Here is an 18,805-nt window from a genome sequence, read left to right on the forward strand (position 1 = left end):
GGAAGTGTAGAAGATTTTAGTTTAGACGGGCAGCATGGTCGGCACAGGCTTGGAGGGCTGAAGGGCCTGTTCCTGTGCTGTACTTTTCTTTGAGTGTCAATATAGGTCAGAAAGGACTGCAGTGATGAATGGGACTTGATGGGTGTTCGGTTACTGGGTGGTTTGAATGAGCTGAAGCTGAATGTGGGAGTGTGTCCGGGAGAGGATTAGAACAGTAAAGTCTGGAGGTAACAAAGAAATGGATGAGGGTTTCAGTAGCTGATGAGCTGAGACAGTTGGTGGATGAGCTGCCAATCAAGCGGGCTGCCTTGTCCTGGATGGTGTCGAGCTTCTTGAGTGTTGCTGGAGCTGTAGTCTTCCAGGCAAGTGGAGAGTATTCCAGCACACTCCTGACTTGTGCCTTGTAGATGGTGGAATAGGATTTGTGGCAATCAAAGTGGAGAGTTACTCTCCCCAGAATCCCCAGCATCTGACCTGCTTTCGTAGCCACCTGGGTTACAGAGGTGGAAATTGGTGTTTTGGGAATGGTGCCGATATGGAGTCAAAGGCTCAGCTTCCAGTGACACAGGATGTCAAAGTTGTGAAGGGCCCATCCTATTCCAGTACTCAGTGAGGAGAATGGTGTTTGTGGGTTGACACGGGACACAATAGTCCCACATCGCATCATCATTATCCAGGCTTGATACTCCAACCTGTGTAAAACAATGCATTGTACAAGAACCCGGGGAACCTGCAGCTGATTCCAGCCTCTGGAAACGCCTCACCAAACCGGCAGGAATTTCCTGGTCACGTCCGTGGAGGGAATTGCCACAGGCCAGATGGAAGATTTGACATAGCAGCCAAAGGTCTGTGGAACTCAGCGGGAACTTCCCAGACCAGTGGCGGGATGCCAGAAAGTCCTGGTCAGGGTTTCTCGAATCCTCGCTTTCTGCTCAATACATCAGAACATTACCAGGCCTCTCATTCCCTGATCCACCAACCCCTCTATCCACTTGCACACTGCCTGGATTATGAGTGGGAGGCAGTGTGTGTTTGAGGACAGCAGGCAGGGGGATGGTAGGAGTGAGCACGGCCCCCGTAGTAACCGAACACAACCATGAGATCTTCTGCTGCTGAACACTTACCTCGAGGACACTCTGGGCAGCAAGATCCCTGTCTCTTCACAGTGCCCTTACAGCTCAGAGCCTGGCACCGTACCGGGGCACAGGACACATCACCATTCTTCAACAGAACATCAAGCATCTGATCAGAGACTATATTCACAACCAAGGCAATCTCAATACACAACTACCCAAATAGCCCAATTCCATATTTCATCCCCCTCCCCTGTAGGTGCTGACTCTCTCTCTCTCTCTCTCTCTCCCCTGAAGGTGCTGACTCTCTCTCTCCCCTGAAGGTGCTGACTCTCTCTCTCCCTCCCCTGAAGGTGCTGACTCTCTCTCTCCCCTGAAGGTGCTGACTCTCTCTCTCCCTCCCCTGAAGGTGCTGACTCTCTCTCTCCCCTGAAGGTACTGACTCTCTCTCTCCCTCCCCTGAAGGTGCTGACTCTCTCTCTCCCCTGAAGGTGCTGACTCTCTCTCTCCCTCCCCTGAAGGTGCTGACTCTCTCTCTCCCCTGAAGGTGCTGACTCTCTCTCTCCCTCCCCTGAAGGTGCTGACTCACTCTCTCCCCTGAAGGTGCTGACACTCTCTCACTCTCTCCCCTGAAGGTGCTGACTCTCTCTCTCTCCCCTGAAGGTGCTGACTCTCTCTCCCTCCCCTGAAGGTGCTGACTCTCTCTCTCCCCTGTAGGTGCTGACTCTCTCTCCCTCCTCTGAAGGTGCTGACTCTCTCTCTCCCCTGAAGGTGCTGACTCTCTCTCCCCTGAAGGTGCTGACACTCTCTCTCCCTCCCCTGAAGGTGCTGACTCTCTCTCTCCCTCCCCTGTAGGTGCTGACTCTCTCTCTCCCCTGAAGGTGCTGACTCTCTCTCTCTCTCTCCCCTGAAGGTGCTGACTCTCTCTCTCTCTCCCCTGAAGGTGCTGACTCTCTCTCTCTCTCCCCTGAAGGTGCTGACTCTCTCTCTCTCTCTCCCCTGAAGGTGCTGACTCTCTCTCTCCCTCCCCTGAAGGTGCTGACTCTCTCTCTCTCTCTCCCCTGAAGGTGCTGACTCTCTCTCTCCCTCCCCTGAAGGTGCTGACTCTCTCTCTCCCCTGAAGGTGCTGACTCTCTCTCCCTCCCCTGAAGGTGCTGACTCTCTCTCCCTCCCCTGAAGGTGCTGACTCTCTCTCCCTCCCCTGAGAGTGCTGACTCTCTCTCTCTCCCCTGAAGGTGCTGACTCTCTCTCCCTCCCCTGAAGGTGCTGACTCTCTCTCTCTCTCCCCTGAAGGTGCTAACTCTCTCTCCCTCCCCTGTAGGTGCTGACTCTCTCTCTCTCCCCTGAAGGTGCTGACTCTCTCTCTCTCCCCTGAAGGTGCTGACTCTCTCTCCCTCCCCTGAAGGTGCTGACTCTCTCACTCTCTCCCCTGAAGGTGCTGACTCTCTCTCCCTCCCCTGAAGGTGCTGACTCTCTCCCTCTCCCACCTCTGAAGCTGCTGACTCTCTTTCTCCCCCTCCCCTCAATTTGCTCACTCTCCCTATTACTTACCAAACATACACAGGACGTGCAGGTATCAACAATAACGGAGTCTCCATTCTGGAAAGTCTGTCCGTTGTAACTGCAACCTTTAGCAGAAGAGGATAGTTAGTAAATCATTTCACATTCTCAACGCCCGAGCCCCAAACCAGCTGAACAATATTGTTAGGAAAACAATGGTAGTTTTAATGGATTTATATTGGTAAAAAAACATGAGAAAAAAGGCATAGGGCGGAATTCTCCGCTCCCGGGAAAAATTGGGAGGGCCGTTGTGAACTCAGCCAAGTTTCACGACGGCCTCGGAGGCCGCTCCTCACCCCCCTATTCTCCCCTCCCGGCGGGGCTAGGAGCGGCGCTCCGTAACTCTCCGCCGCGGGGGTGTCGTGCCAAGAATGACGCGGTCGGCGCGCCTAATGACGTCAGCCGCGCATGCGCAGGTTGGCCTGCTGCAACCTATGCATGCGCGGCTGGCGTCATGACGTTGACGGCACGAACCCGCGCATGCGCAGTGGCCGTCTTTCCCCTCAGCCGTCCCGCAAGACGTGGCGGCGGAGGGGAAATAGTGCATCCGAATTGAACGTCGGCCCGACAATCGGTGGGCACCGATCGCGGGTCTGTCCCCTCCCAAGCACAGTCGTGGTGCTCTTGCCCCAAACGGCCCCCTAGAAGCCCCAAACGGGCATCTGGCGCCCATTTCACGATGGCAGTGACCAGGAGTGTTTGCCGCCATCGTGAAACGGTCGTGAACGGCCGGCCGCTCGGCCCATCGGGGTCGGAGAATCGCCGGTCGACGTGAAAATCGGCGAGCGGCGATTCTTCCTAGCCGGGGGGGGGGGGGGGGGGGGGGGGATAGGAGAGAATCGCGGGGACCGCCAGGGGGGGCGTGAAAAATGTCGGGGGGCCCTCCTGCAATTCTCCCACGCAGCATGGGGAGCGGAGAATTCCGCCCATAGTTTAAGGGGTTTAATTTAATGTTTCTGTGACTAGGAGGGTAAAACCTATAGAGAAATTCATGCTGGACAACGGTGTTTGTATGTGTGCGGAATGGTTAAGTTGTAACTTTGTTTCTATTGTGCTTGGAGAGGTCTACGGCATGAACGATAAATATACCAGCAGTGGTTGCTTGGCAAGTGGGGCCTTGTAAGGTAGAGAAGCTTTTATGTTTTAGTTTAGCTAATTTGATAGCAGTTGGAGATAAGTAGCGTAAGGATGCATGTTACAGACTAGAACAATAGGTTATTTATTAAAATGAAAAACTGTACCGAGGCTGGCAGCTTCATGGCTGCCCTGGAGCGGCACACCAGCTGCCCCAGTCCCTATATGTCTTCTACGTTTCTTCTCGAGGTCTTCTGTCCGAGACAGAACTCCAGCCCCTGGGGTGATTACCCACTCTTAGTCCCAATTGGCTCCTCAAGGCTGCTGACCCTCTTCTGCTATGTTGCCCTAAAAGGGCCAATCGGCAACGGTAGAGCGAGAGAATGCAGTTCTCACAGCACTGCTAGAAGCAAGTAGATTAGACGGCTTTTCTAGAACAAAAGCCAAGCCTTGGAGTAATGGTCAAGAAAACAGGTGCTGAGATCTGAAGAGCAGCTAGTTAAGCAAACTACAGGAATGAAAAGAAGTTTCCGAGAAGTCTGAGGCTAAAAGGTGGTAGAACAGAGAACTGCTCAGCGAAAGGCAGAGCTGAGAAGAAGGTGTAGATGTCAGGAGATATCTGAAGTGACTTTCAGGTTTGAGAGATGTAACTACAGCCTGTGGAACGTGGGTTGAAATAACTACGGAAATTGGCAGCTCGATCTCGGAGTTTGTGTAAAAACAGTAAGACAAAGGAAACCTACAAGTAAGTGGTGTCAAATTTTGGACTGGATTCGCTGTTAAAAGCGGAGCGAAAGCTGCGTTTGAAAGTGTCATTTGGAAAACCTGGTCTGGATTTTGTTGTGCAAACCGCCAAGAGAAAGCATATTTATGAGGGAAGATTTTTAAATGTGTTTTTGGTAGTGGAGTATGGAAACTCTCGCCTGACTATCATCTGGGGGGGGGGGGGGGGGGGGGGAGATTCGGAAACATCCACAAACAATCACTTAGGGTTCAGAGTGGAGAATGTATTTGTTCAGCCATCTCATGTGCTTAAATTGAACTTTGTGCATTAATGGGATCAATGTAGCTTAAGTTGAACTTTGTAATCTGTGGTAATCTTAAAATCTGTGTGTATTTGTGAAACTAAGGAGGAGTAAATTAGTATTGTATGATAATCCAATTTTTCAGGTTTAATAAAAAATGTATTCCTTGTTAAAACTAATTAGCATTACTGTGACTTTGCTTCTCCATGTTTTATTAAAAAATATAAAAGTTACATCTTTTGAGCCAGGGTTCCATTCTGCCACCTTCTCATCCACTTCTAACATCACCTGGGATCGTAATAATATCGACTCATCCACTCCTAACCCTTCTGCTTGAAGTGGATTAACCCCCCCCCCCCGCACAATCCGTGTTCTCCACCACAGTCATATCCAGTATCTCGCTCCTGATCACCAGGAATAAACGTATCTATTAATCTCTCACTCCCCTGCATTGCCAATCTCTCCCTAATACTCGCCTTTCTGAGTTATGAATCTCCCTCCGCCTGTTATTTACCGAGCCTGGATCACGTCGTCCATCCTCTTTGGAGAATGGCGTCTTCCTGCAGAAACTCAGTCGGCCAAAGGTCTGAAACCACTCTCATCACTCGTCCCTCATGATCCAAATGATTCTCAATATCCTGTTTGAGGCGGGGCACCCTGGACTCCGCCCACACTCTAGAACCTGCCCAAAATGTCACTAGAACGTGTGAACTGGAGCCCAGTTCTCTGGTTTATCTCATTAGCGAGTGTCTCACAGTGACTACGCACCTTCTAATCCCATTTCACCCTCTGTAAACAGACAGTGTCCATCTTGTACATCCAATATAATCACCAGACCTTTATATCAACAACATAAACCACCTACATTGATTTAAATCTCTCTGTTAGCTTTCTCCTGATACCATGACCCTCTGATATCCTCTGTTTATTATGCATTCTCTTAGCCAACCTCCTTTCACTCATTACCTGCGGATGCAAAGCCATTGAAGATACCACGCTCCAGTTCATTCAAATGCCCTCGGCCGGGATCAGAGCAGATTCTGGTTCCCTCCGTTCCCCGTCCCCTGTTTTAATGATCAAATCCTTGCCCTTTCCCAATCCCAGTCATTCCTCCTTATCTCCCTCACACCCCTCATCCCCCCTCACCCACCATCCCAGCCCAACCATCCGCAAACCTAAGCCTTACGTCCGTCACTTAGAACATTGAACATAGAACAGTACAGCACTGAACAGGCCCTTCGGCCCTCGATGTTGTGCCGAGCAATGATCACCCTACTCAAACCCACGTATCCACCCTATACCATACAACGCCCCCTTAACCTTACTTTTTAGGACACTATGGGTAATTTAGCATGGCCAATCCACCTAACCCGCACATCTTTGGACTGTGGGAGGAAACCGGAGCACCCGGAGGAAACCCACGCACACAGGGGGAGGACGTGCAGACTCCACACAGACAGTGACCCAGCCGGGAATCGAACCTGGGACCCTGGAGCTGTGAAGCATTTATGCTAACCACCATGCTACCGTGCTGCCCACTTGTTAAGAGGTAAATAATGACAACCATATTGAACAGATTGACTGTACGTCACCAGTGACCAACCATGGCACATGGCGTGACGGCCGGTTTCTCGGTCATACCACTCGCTGAAACAGGCACCGCAATGATGCACACGGCACTCCGCATTCGGGAATCCCAGACATTCGGTGTCCTGGCACAGGTCAGGGCAACTGACTGGTAGAGTACCCAACGGGCAGCCTGAATACCAGTGCAGCTCAAAGCAAAACCTGGAGAGGAAAAGAACACGGACAGGTGAGAGAGCAAGAGGTCATTGAGCTCAGCGACAGGGAGCAAGAAACATCCCCCAGCTCAGAGAGAGGGAGAGGGAGGGAGAGAGAGAGGGAGGGAGAGAGAGAGGGAGGGAGAGATGGACGGAGGGAGCAAGAGAGAGAGGGGGAGGGAGGGGGAGGGAGAGAGAGGGGGAGGGAGAGAGAGAGGGAGGGAGAGATGGGGAGGGAGAGAGAGAGGGGGAGGGAGGGGGAGGGAGAGAGAGGGGGAGGGAGAGAGAGGGGGAGGGAGGGAGAGGGGGGGAGGGAGGGGGAGAGAGGGGGAGGGAGGGAGAGGGAGGGAGAGGGAGGGAGGGAAGGGGAGGGAGGGAAGGGGAGGGAGGGAAGGGGAGGGAGGGAGGGGGAGGGAGGGGGGGGAGGGAGGGAGGGAGGGAGAGAGAGTGGGAGGGAGGGAGCAAGAGAGAGAGTGGGAGGGAGGGAGAGGGAGGGGGAGGGAGGGAGAGGGAGGGAGAGGGTGAGGGTGGAGGGAGAGGGAGGGAGGGAAAGGGAGAGAGAGAGGGAGGGAGCAAGAGAGAGAGGGGGAGGGAGGGAGGGGGAGGGAGGGAGAGGGAGGGAGGGAGAGTGAGGGAGAGAGAGGGGGAGCAAGACGGAGGTAAAGAGAAAGGGAGAGAGAGTGAGCGAGAGAGCGAGAGGGGGAGCAAGAGAGAGGGAGGGAGAGGGAGAGGGAGGGAGAGGGGGAGAGAGAGAGAGAGAGGGAGAGGGGGAGGGATGGAGGGAGAGGTGGAGGGATGGAGGGAGAGGAAGCAGGAGGGAGCGGGAGGGAGAGGGAGGGAGGGAGAGGGGGGAGTGGGAGGGAGGGAGAGGGGGGGAGGAGGGAGGGAGGGAGAGGGGGGGAGAGGGAGGGAGGGAGAGGGGGGGAGAGGGATGGGAGGAGAGGGATGGAGAGGGAGAGGGAGGGAGAGGAGGGAGAGGGAGGGAGGGAGAGGGAGGGAGGAGAGGGGGGGAGAGGGAGGGAGGGAGAGGGGGGAGAGAGGGAGGGAGGGAGAGGGATGGAGAGGGAGGGAGGGAGAGGGATGGAGAGGGAGGGAGGGGAGAGGGGAGGGAGGAGTGGGAGGGAGAGGGAGGGAGAGGGAGGAAGAGGGAGGGAGCGGGAGGGAGGGAGAGGGAGGAAGAGGGAGGGAGAGGGAGGTGAGAGGGAGGGAGAGGGAGGGAGAGGGAGGGAGAGGGAGGGAGAGGGAGGGAGAGGGAGGGAGAGGGAGGGAGAGGGAGGGAGAGGGAGGGAGCGGGAGGGAGAGGGAGGGAGCGGGGAGGGAGAGGGAGGGAGGGAGAGGGAGGGAGGGAGGGAGGAGGGAGGAGGGAGCGGGAGGGAGAGGGAGGGAGAGGGAGGGAGAGGGAGGGAGGGAGAGGGAGGGAGGGGAGGGAGAGGGAGGGAGAGGGAGGGAGAGGGAGGGAGAGGGAGGGAGAGGGAGGGAGGAGAGGGAGGGAGAGGGAGAGGGAGCGGGAGGGAGAGGGAGCGGGAGGCAGAGGGAGCGGGAGGGAGCGGGAGGGAGAGGGGGGTACAGATTCCGTACAGGTACACTGGGTTTTCCAGTATAACCTGTGCAACAGTACAAATTACATGCAATTGTTTACATTAGTTTAAAAATGATCAGACTTGAGGCTAACCCACCCACTATACCCGCCCAGTCCTCCAGGGTGAATAAATGAAAACTCTCGATAGTGATTCAATGTGTGTTTGCAGGAATCAGAAAAAGGAGGCGGTGGCGTAGTGGTATTATTGCCACTTCATTCGTCAGCCAGAGACCCAGAGTAATGCTCTGGGGTCATGGGTTCAAATCCCACCACTGCAGGTGCTGAAATTTGAATTCAATAAAAATCTGAATTAAAAGTCCAATGATGGTCATGAAACCATTGTCGATTGTTGTAAAAACCCATCTGGTTCACTAACCTCCTTTCGGGAAGGAAATCTGCCGTCCTTACCCGGTCTGGCCTACATGTGACTCCAGACCCACAGCAATGTGGTTGACACTTAAATGCCCCTCAAGGGTAATTAGGGATGGGCAATAAATGCGACGCCCACATCCTATGAACAAATGTTTTAAAAGTTTCAAAACTTAGCCTCGTTCTTTGGGGTGCAAGGACGTGAATAGGAATGTCTTAAAAACTTTGGAATTTAATTTTTAAAAGTCAGCTAATGCGCTGACCTGACCCCAATAACTTGCAAATGCTTCTGTCATTTATTTTGAAGTTTTTTGTCAGTAATTTAAAATTGGGTCACTGATGCTGATTCAGAATGCTTACTTTCTTGTGATAAACTCATTTTCCCTCCTCCTCACACTGTGCCAACTTGTCACTCAAAATATAGCGAGAGGAAAACTTTGTGAAAGCAAATTTAATTTAAAAAATGACGTTTTTAAAACCACTGCTCCATTGTGCTGGTTTGTGGCAAGTTTTGCATTCAGTGAGATGCAAATTAGTTTGAGCTCTTGATGAAACATCATTGGTTTGCATTTCTGGTCAAGGTCATATTTGCGGCTGCCAGGGCCCAGTTGCTGTAACAAAAACAGAAAATATACCGGGCAATCTCGGCACCAATCGAGACAGAATGGAGCTGACGTTTTGAGTCTGGGTGACTCTTTGTCAAAGCTAGAGGGAGCTGGAAATGGGATGAGAGTTATACTGTTGGTGGGGCGGGTTGTGGAGCAGTAGGGCTGGATTATGGGCCAGTGATAGGTGAAGATTGACAAAGTAGTCATGGACAAAAGAGGAGGGACTGTAAACGGTGGTGATAATGGCAAAGAAGAGTGTTGGTGGTGGCACGTTGAGAGATCAAAATGTGTTAATTTGTGCGTTAGCTCACCAGGCTAAATCGCTGGCTTTTAAAGCAGACCAAGCAGGCCAGCAGCACGGTTCGATTCCCGTACCAGCCTCCCCGGACAGGCGCTGGAATGTGGCGACTAGAGACTTTTCACAGTAACTTCATTGAAGCCTACTCGTGACAATAAGTGATTTTCATTTCATTTCAATGGTCAATTGGTCTGCAACCCAGCTTGTCCGAGCGTCACATATTCGCTGAATCTTGGAATTCCTACAGTGCAGAAGGAGGCCATTCGGCCCATTGGGTCTGCAATGACCCTCTGAAAGAGCACCCTACCTAGGCTCAATCCCCCACCCTTTCCCCGTAACTTCACCTAACCTGCACATCCCTAAGGGACAATTTAGCGTGGCCAATCCACCTAACCTGCACATCTTTGGACTGTGGGAGAAAACTGGAGCACACCCACGCAGACATGGGGAGAAAGCTCAAACTCCGCACAGACAGTGACCCAAGCCGGGAATCGAACCCAGGTCCTTGGCGCTGTGAGGCTGCAGTGCTAACCACTGTGCCATATTCTGATTCAATTTTTCCTAAAGGTGACCAATTAGCAGCCTGCCCCCCGCACGACGGTCTGATTAGGAAGGCCAAGCAGGGTGAAGAGGAGGGAGAACCAATCAGCTTGTCACAGTGGCTGGAGCATCAGTGTGCTGCGAGATGAAGGTCTCAAGGGAGCACGAGCATAATGATGGTGTAGAAAAGGCTGAGGGGACTGATAGCCAACTCTACAGCACGAGAACTGCCTGTGGGAGCAGTCTCCAGGAGCTGTGGCCGGGTTTCTCCCCATGGATGTCCTCAGAAGTGTTGTTTGCACTATTGTGCTAGCGGGACGCACACCTGATTTTTATGCCTGCCCTGAATTCCCCTTGCCCTCTCTGAATAGCCGAGGGTTCTGACCACAACGTGGGCCACATGCACACTTTCAACATTGCGACGCCCTGGAAAATTACTCCTAACTGCCCATTTAACAAGATTCATTGGACTCCCCCCCCCCCTCCCAACTCCCCCCCCCCCCCCCCCCCCCCCCCCCCCCCCCCCCCCCCCCCCCCCCCCCCAAAAAAACAAATTCCCCCATTAACTTTGTTTCCCCCCCCCCCACAGATGCTGCCTTAACTTGCTGGGTATTTCCAGCACTTTTAATTTTTCTTTCAGGTTTCTAGAATGCACAGTATTTTGCTTCTGTAATAGTGGAAGTAGCGTCTCCTCAAATCAGAGAGTCGGTGACAAGAAATCCTGGAACCAGGAGTCACACAAAAATCAGCACCAAACTTAAACCATCAATAAACAACCAATAGGAATTCAGCCGCATGCCTACCTGAGGTCAGGGGTCACAGGAAGCCAAAGGTTGTTGTCTTTCACCGAGGTGATGCTGGGGATATATCCGCTGTCAAACGGGTGATGGGAGGCCCACTTCTGCTCAATACGGCGAATAACGGTGACAGTTTCTTGCACATCGATGGTCATCCAGTTCTGAACAAGCCACCAGTCTGGCAGTGGGGTTACTGGGGGGCAGATACGTTTAATGTTGAGGAGAAGTTCAGGACTTGCCATGTACAACTGCTGCTGGATGAAGAAGTAGAATCTCATGTGATGAGGGCCTCTGAAGAAGTAATTACAGTTGTCCTTGTCATAGCCATCCTCATCAAAGCCAAACACATCAAATCCATTCTTATCCAAGCCATACTTATTGTATCCGTAAGTGTTGTAGCCTCTGTCGAAGAGAGACTCGATGACCTCCACCTCAACGTAAGGCAGGTAGGACTCATCTTTCCTCATTCCAAATGGCGTGACTTGTGAACGGTTAAATCCATATCGATTGTACCCAGAAACGTCAAACCCTTCAATGTCAAAGCCGTCCCGGTTGAAATGGTCTCTGTTATAAGCGAATGAATCCCAACCTGACTGGTCGAAGCCATTGCGGTCATAACCATGCTGGTTATACCCATGAACATCGTAAGTTCCTGGCTGGTCGGGTTGTGCAGTTTGATCGAGTCCCCCCCTGTGGTAGCCCTCTTGGTGGTGAACGGGGGGATTGAGGGTGGTGTCGTTGCAGGGGGCACCAAGTGTCACTGGGACATACGTTGTGCAGAGTTGCTGCTGGGATAGGAACATGTCATCCGGGGAAATGTCAAACGGTTTCATCTTCACAAACCGGAGTTCAGGAGGGTAGCGAGGCAGGCCACTGGGGCTGCGGTCTTGCCAGTGAGTCCAAAGCTTGTCTACAAACGCATAATGAGAGAGAAATATTGGATCGTAAGGACTGAAAGGAGAAGCCATGTGACCTCCAACCCAAAGATGGAAAAGCCCCGAGACAGCCTCCATCTGAATGGAGAATTGGTTAAAGTCGTCTTCTGCTAATATCAGCTGGATGTTGATCGCATCAGGCAGAGTGACGGAAGAGTTGAACTGCCGACGGAGGCAAGGCACCCACTCATTGCCCTGCTGGAAAGGGTGATGGGAGACGCATTCTGTCTCCAAGTTTCCATTAGACCCAAAGACGTTTGCCTGCCATGCCATGGAGCTCTCCATCGAACCTGCGTCAATGGTCCATTCAAAGTACGGGATGCTGATGTCACACGATGTCTTCTGCAGCTCCCGCTCCACCATGCGGAGAAAATAACGATGCCAGGGGAGGAAGGTAAACTGCCCATTGGCCTGTGGCGCATACTCTGCTCTTAACCTGGCAAACTCCTCCCAGGTACCTGTCAAGTCATGGCAAAGCATTAAGAACTTGCATTCCCATAGCATCTTTCACCAACGTTCGTTTATGGCCTATACAATGGAGTCACCGTTGTGATGTCGGCTGCCCAGCAAGTAACAGTAATAAGGTGAATAATTTGATCCTTTATTTTAGGGAATTGGTTGAAGGAAAATAAGCAGTTTAAGTTTAATCATAGAATTTAAAGTGCAGAAGGAGGCCATTTGGCCCATCGAGTCTGCACCGGCCCTTGGAAAGAGTACCCTACCCAAGCCCACACCCTCCCCGTAACTAAATAACCCCACCCAAACATTTTGAACACTAAGGGCAATTTAGCATGGCCAATCCACCTAACCTGCACATCTTTGGACAGTGGGAGGAAACCGGAGCACCCGGAGGAAACTCACGCAGACACGGGGAGAACGTGCAGACTCCGCACAGACAGTGACCCAAGCCGGGAATCGATCCGGGGACCCTGAAGCTGTGAAGCAACCTTGTTAACCAATGTGCTACCGTGCTGTAATCACTGAATGAATCCAGTCAGCATTCTTGTGGTTTATGGGACCTTTAGTTCAAATAGAAGACTTGCATTACTGCTATGATGCCACACCTCCGTAGCATTCAGTCACAAAATGCATTGACTAGTTTGGTGGATGGGTGAGAACGGGCTACTTGCAAGAGATGGAGGTGATGGCATTGTGGCATTGCCAATGGATTAGTAATCCAGAGACTATAGAGACCCGGGTTCGAATCCCACACCAGCAGATGGTGGAATACAAATTCAATCTGGAATTAAAAGTCAAATGATGACCATGAAACCATTGTCGATTGTCAGATAAACTCAGCTGGTTCACTCATGTCCTCGAGGGAAGGAACCTGCATATGTGAACACAGGCCCCTTAGAAAATGGATGTAGGGAGACAGTTATAGGGAACGATAAATGGCAGAGGGATTATAAACAGTTAGTTGTCATCAGTCTTTAAGGAGGAAGATACTTTGAGCATCCCATTAATACTAAAGAATATGGGGGAGCAATTAAATACCATCATCATCATAGAGAAGTAGTATTAGATAAACTAATGGGGCTAAAGACAGATAAGTCACCTGACCCTGATGGCGCGCGGTCTAGGATCCTAAAAGTAGCAGCTACAGAGTTAGTGGATTCATTGGTTGTAGATTTCCAAAAATCCTTAGATTCTGGACCAGTATCGGAGGATTGGAAAACTGCCATGTGACACCCCTGTTCAAAAAGGGAGGGACGCAAAAAGCTGGTAGCTATAGGCCAATTAGCCTAGCATATAGTGTTGCAAAAATTTTGGAATCATTTATTAAGGAAGTAACAGCAGCACATTTGGAAAATCATAATGTTATCAAGCAGAGTCAGCATGGATTCATAAAAGAGAAATCGTGTCTGACTAATTAATATGAGTTTTTCGAGCAAGTCTCACCCAGAGTAGATAGAGGGGAAGCAGTAGATGTATTTGAACTTCCAGAAGGTACCTCACAAAAGGTCAAATCATAAGATAAGAGCCCGTGGTGTTGGTGGTAGTATATTGGAATGGATCGAGAATTGGGTAATGGTCAGGAAACAGAGTGTAGGGTTAAGGGGTTATTTCTCAGGGTGGTGTAACCAGTTGGGTTCCACAGGCACCAATGCTGGCACTGCCATTGTTTACAGTATATATTAATGGCTTGGAGGAAGGGAGCGAATGTATTGTAGCCAAATTTGCAGACAACACAAAAATAGGTGAAAAGGCAACTTACGAGAGGGATACAAACAGTTTAAAGAGATTAGGTTAAGTAAGTGGACACAAAGTTGGCAAATGGAGTATAATGTGGGAAAATGTGAAATTGTTCATTTTTGGAAAGGAGAACCAAAGGAAAGTATTATTTAAAACGGAGAAAAACTGCAGAAAGCTGCAACACAAAGGGACTTGGTACTTGTGCACGAAACCCAGAAAGCTAACACACAGGTACAGCAGGTAATCAGGAAGGCTAAACCGAACCTGGGACCCTGGAGCTGTGAAGCATTTATGCTAACCAACATGCTACCGTGCTGCCCCAAATGACTGCCTTTGACATCAAGGCAGCATTTGACCAATTGTAGCACAACTAAAGTCAACGGGAATCAGGGGGAAAACTCTCCGCCAGTTGGAGTCTTACCTGGCACAAAGGAGAATGGTTGTGGTAGGTGGAGGTCAGTCATCTCATTTCCAGGACATCACTGCAGGAGTTCCTCAGGGTAATGTCCTGGACCCAACCATTTTCAGCTGCTTCATCAATGAACTTCCCTCCATCACAAGGTCAGAAGTGGGGATGTTCGCTGATGATGGCAGTATCATTCATGACTCCTCAGATACTGAAGCAGTCCATGTCCAAATGCAGCAAGACCTGGATAATATTCAGGATTGGGCTGGCAAGTGGCAAGTTACATTCGCGCCACAAAGTGCAGGCAATGAGCATCCCCAAAGAGACAAAATCTAACCATCGCCTCTTGGCATTCAACAGCATTACCATTGCTGAAACCCCCACTATCAACATCCTAGGGGTCACTATTGACTACAAACTGAACTGGACTAGCCATATAGATACTGTGGCTACCAGAGCAGGCTAGAGGCTAGGAATCCTGAGGTGAGTAAATCACCTCCAGACTCCCCAAAGCCTTTTTGCCATCTAGAGGGACAAGACAGAGGGTCAGTGCAGACTCGATGGTCCGAATGGCCTCCTTCTCCACTGTAGCAATTATATGGTTCTCCTCTGCCCCAACCCTCGGTCTTGACATAATAATTGGCCAGAATATGTTTTCATGATGTCTATTGAGAGATAAGTGTTGGTCAGGAAACTATACAGAACATATTTACAAATACTGCCATGGAGCTTTAATGCCTGCCTGGTTTAATGTGTCACAAAAACACACACATGTGCACAGCTTCACACATTCACATGCATGCATTCTCACATAATGACACATGTGCTCCCTTACACTGACTTGGAGCAAAGATGAGGCCGTACATACCGTGTTTTAGGTAGAGATCCCGTATTGCTGCTTGATAAACCTTCATCTCGCCGGGCATCATGTCCCGGATCTCCTTGCGTTGACTGACATGCCGGCAGTTGCATTCAATCACTCCGGTGTAGCTACACAGACAGATCTCACAGCCATACTCAAAGGACTCTCCAAAGTTATAGGAAGCACCTTGGAAGGTGCAGCCACAGCTTTGACCACAGGACACATCCTCACACGTTTGGCCTGGTCTGAAGCTGACCACCTCTCTCCTCAGGTCAGCTCTGTTGATGGCCTGGCAGTGAGAAGCTGGCAAGTACTCGCAATGATAGACATAAGCTGCGTAAAAGCCAAGATAGTTGAACCCCTCACGATTAATCCCAACACAATCAAACTGGGCACGGTTGTAACCTTCAGCATCGAACCCAGTTGTGTCAAACACTCCTCTGGAGTCATGGTCCCCTCTCTTATTGTATCCAGTGAGGTTAAAGCCAGTGTCGCTGTGAAACCCATCCCGGTCGTACCCCTGTTTGTCAAGCCCATACTTATCAAATTCCCGTCCATCACTCAAGCCACTGAAGACCTGCCCATTTGGCCCAAACAATGCTGGTCCGGAACGCACGGGGTTAAACGCCACCACCTGTCTCGCAGTCCGATCCAGGCCGGACATGTTGTATCCATAGCGATCGTAGCCTTCGTGGTCATAGCCAATCAGAACGTTGGGCAGCTGTGGTTGGCGGAAGCAGCAAGCTCCGACCTCACATCGTCTCGTGCATTCCTCGTGTGTTTCAAAGTTATTGCTGTTCCCACCGCAGCCACTGTAATCAAACTCCTCACACAGGCCGGAGAGGCTGTTGTAAAACCAACGCCTTGTTGGAATGCTGTGTCTGCCATTACAGTGACCTTTAACTCTGGGCAGTGAACAGACCTGTAGAGCAAACAGGAGGAGGATTACAGGTCATCCACCAAACACAAACTAATAATCCGCATTGACAGCAAAAGCACCAAAATACCTGGACCCAGTTAATAAATGTCAACTCCCGCCCCCCTCCACTTCCAGAAAGGGCCAACCCTCTTTCACCTGAGAGTTAGGGGACTCGAAGAATGTCCTTGGATGAACTCAACGGCAGTGTCCAATGATCTCTTTGGACCCGTTACTATTTGGGCTATGAGGTTACAGTTTTATACAATGCTGATGGGACACAATCTGCCATTTTCGTGAACTGCCAGAGAGTCACTACCTGGATCATGGGCTCCTCACACAGACGACCAGTGGATGATGCAGAGCAGTTGCATGTAAATCCTGAAGGTTGTTGCCCAGAGTCAGAGGCGAGAGCTTGGCAGAGCCCCCCATTCTTGCAGGGGTTGGGAACGCAGGGATCTGGACAAAAAGCACAATGTTCAAAGAGAGCGAGACAAGATGAAAGACAGAACAAGTGCAACACTAGCAGCACTGTCAGTGCATAAGAAAAATATGTAACTACAGGTTCATCAATAAGAGGGCTCCTCACACCTCTGATAAGATCGCAGATGTGTCTCACCTGAGGGTCAGCACCGCATTTAGTGTGACGCTTCCTCAGTCCTGACCCTCCGGCCCTCCCTCAGTCCTGACCCTCCGGCCCTCCCTCAGTCCTGACCCTCCGGCCCTCCCTCAGTCCTGACCCTCCGGCCCTCCCTCAGTCCTGACCCTCCGGCACTCCCTCAGTCCTGTTGTTCCCTCAGTCCTCACCCTCTGGCCCTCCCTCAGTCCTGACCCTTCGGCTCGGTGCTCCCTCAGTCCTCACCCACCGACGGAGTGGTGCTCCCTCAGTCCTGTTGCTCTCTCAGTCCTGTTGTTCCCTCAATCCTGGCCATCCGGCCCTCCCTCAGTCCTGACCCTTTGGTGCGGCGCTCCCTCAGACCTGACCCTCCGATGGCGTGGTGCTCCCCAAGTCCTGCCCCTCTGATAGAGCGGCGCTCCCCCAGTCCTGTTGTTCCCTCAGTCCTGATTGTCCGAAGGAGCAGCGCTCCCTCAGCCCTGACCTCAGACGATGCAGCATTCCCTCAGTCATGACCCTCCAAAGGTGTGGCGCTCCCTCAGTCCTGATCTTCCGACAGTGCGGTGCTCCCTTAGTCCTAACCCTCCGACGGTGCGGTGCTCCCTCAGTCCTGATCCTCCGACGGTGCGGTGCTCCCTTAGTCCTAACCCTCCGACGGTGCGGTGCTCCCTCAGTCCTGACCCTCCGACAGTGCGGTGCTCCCTCAGTCCTGACCCTCCGACATGCAGCGCTCCCTGTCCTGACACTTGACAACACATCACTCCCTCGTACTGCCCCTTGACAGCACAGCGCTCCCTCTGTACTGCCCCTCGACAACACAGCACTCCCTCTGTACTGCCCCTCGACACATCACTCCCTCTGTACTTCCCCTCGACACATCACTCCCTCTGTACTGCCCCTCGACACAGCGCTCCCTCTGTACTGCCCCTCGACACAGCGCTCCCTCTGTACTGCCCCTCGCCACATCACTCCCTCTGTACTGCCCCTCGACACAGCGCTCCTTCTGCACTGCCCCTCGACCACACAGCGCTCCCTCTGTACTGCCCCTCGACAGCACAGCACTCCCTCTGTACTGCCCCTCGACCACACAGTACTCCCTCTGTACTGCCCCTCGACAACACAGCGCTCCCTCTGTACTGCCCCTCGACACAGCGCTCCCTCTGTACTGCCCCTCGACACAGCACTCCCTCTGTACTGCCCCTCGACAACACAGCACTCCCTCTGTACTGCCCCTCAACACAGCACTCCCTCTGTACTGCCCCTCGACAGCACAGCGCTCCCTCTGTACTGCCCCTCGACAGCACAGCGCTCCCCCTGTACTGCGCCTCGACCACACAGCCCTCCCTCTGTACTGCCCCTCAACAACACAGCGCTCCCTCTGTACTGCCCCTCGACAGCACAGCGCTCCCTCTGTACTGCCCCTCGACAACACACCACTCCCTCTGTACTGCCCCTCGACAGCACAGCACTCCCTCTGTACTGCGCCTCGACAGCACAGCGCTCCCTCTGTACTGCGCCTCGACAGCACAGCGCTCCCTCTGTACTGCCCCTCGACCACACAGCGCTCCCTCTGTACTGCCCCTCGACAACACACCACTCCCTCTGTACTGCCCCTCGACAGCACAGCACTCCCTCTGTACTGCGCCTCGACAGCACAGCGCTCCCTCTGTACTGCGCCTCGACAGCACAGCGCTCCCTCTGTACTGCCCCTCGACCACACAGCCCTCCCTCTGTACTGCCCCTCGACAGCACAGCGCTCCCTCTGTACTGCGCCTCGACAGCACAGCGCTCCCTCTGTACTGCGCCTCGACAGCACAGCGCTCCCTCTGTACTGCGCCTCGACAGCACAGCGCTCCCTCTGTACTGCGCCTCGACAGCACAGCACTCCCTCTGTACTGCGCCTCGACAGCACAGCACTCCCTCTGTACTGCCCCTCGACAGCACAGCACTCCCTCTGTACTGCGCCTCGACAGCACAGCGCTCCCTCTGTACTGCCCCTCGACAGCACAGCACTCCCTCTGTACTGCGCCTCGACAGCACAGCGCTCCCTCTGTACTGCCCCTCGACAACACAGCGCTCCTTCTGTACTGCCCCTCGACCGCACAGCGCTCCCTCTGTACTGCCACTCGACACCACAGCACTCCCTCTGTACTGCCCCTCGACACATCAC

General features: G+C 52.4%; 1 protein-coding gene across 1 annotated transcript in view; it reads right to left on the minus strand.

The window, feature by feature from the left end:
• Positions 1-18,805, minus strand: part of LOC119973796 (kielin cysteine rich BMP regulator) — a 187,366-nt gene that overhangs the window by 146,043 nt on the left and 22,518 nt on the right. Inside the window, exons 5-10 of the mRNA XM_038812222.1 lie at positions 16,339-16,478; positions 15,110-16,025; positions 10,711-12,097; positions 6,336-6,520; positions 2,625-2,701; positions 1,125-1,221 (exon numbers count right to left, since the gene is read on the minus strand). Coding sequence (XP_038668150.1) covers positions 1,125-1,221; positions 2,625-2,701; positions 6,336-6,520; positions 10,711-12,097; positions 15,110-16,025; positions 16,339-16,478 — 2,802 coding nt within the window. The remainder of the gene's footprint in view (positions 1-1,124; positions 1,222-2,624; positions 2,702-6,335; positions 6,521-10,710; positions 12,098-15,109; positions 16,026-16,338; positions 16,479-18,805) is intronic.

The sequence above is a fragment of the Scyliorhinus canicula genome, chromosome 11 (genome assembly GCF_902713615.1).
Source record: "Scyliorhinus canicula chromosome 11, sScyCan1.1, whole genome shotgun sequence".
NCBI lineage: Eukaryota > Metazoa > Chordata > Chondrichthyes > Carcharhiniformes > Scyliorhinidae > Scyliorhinus > Scyliorhinus canicula.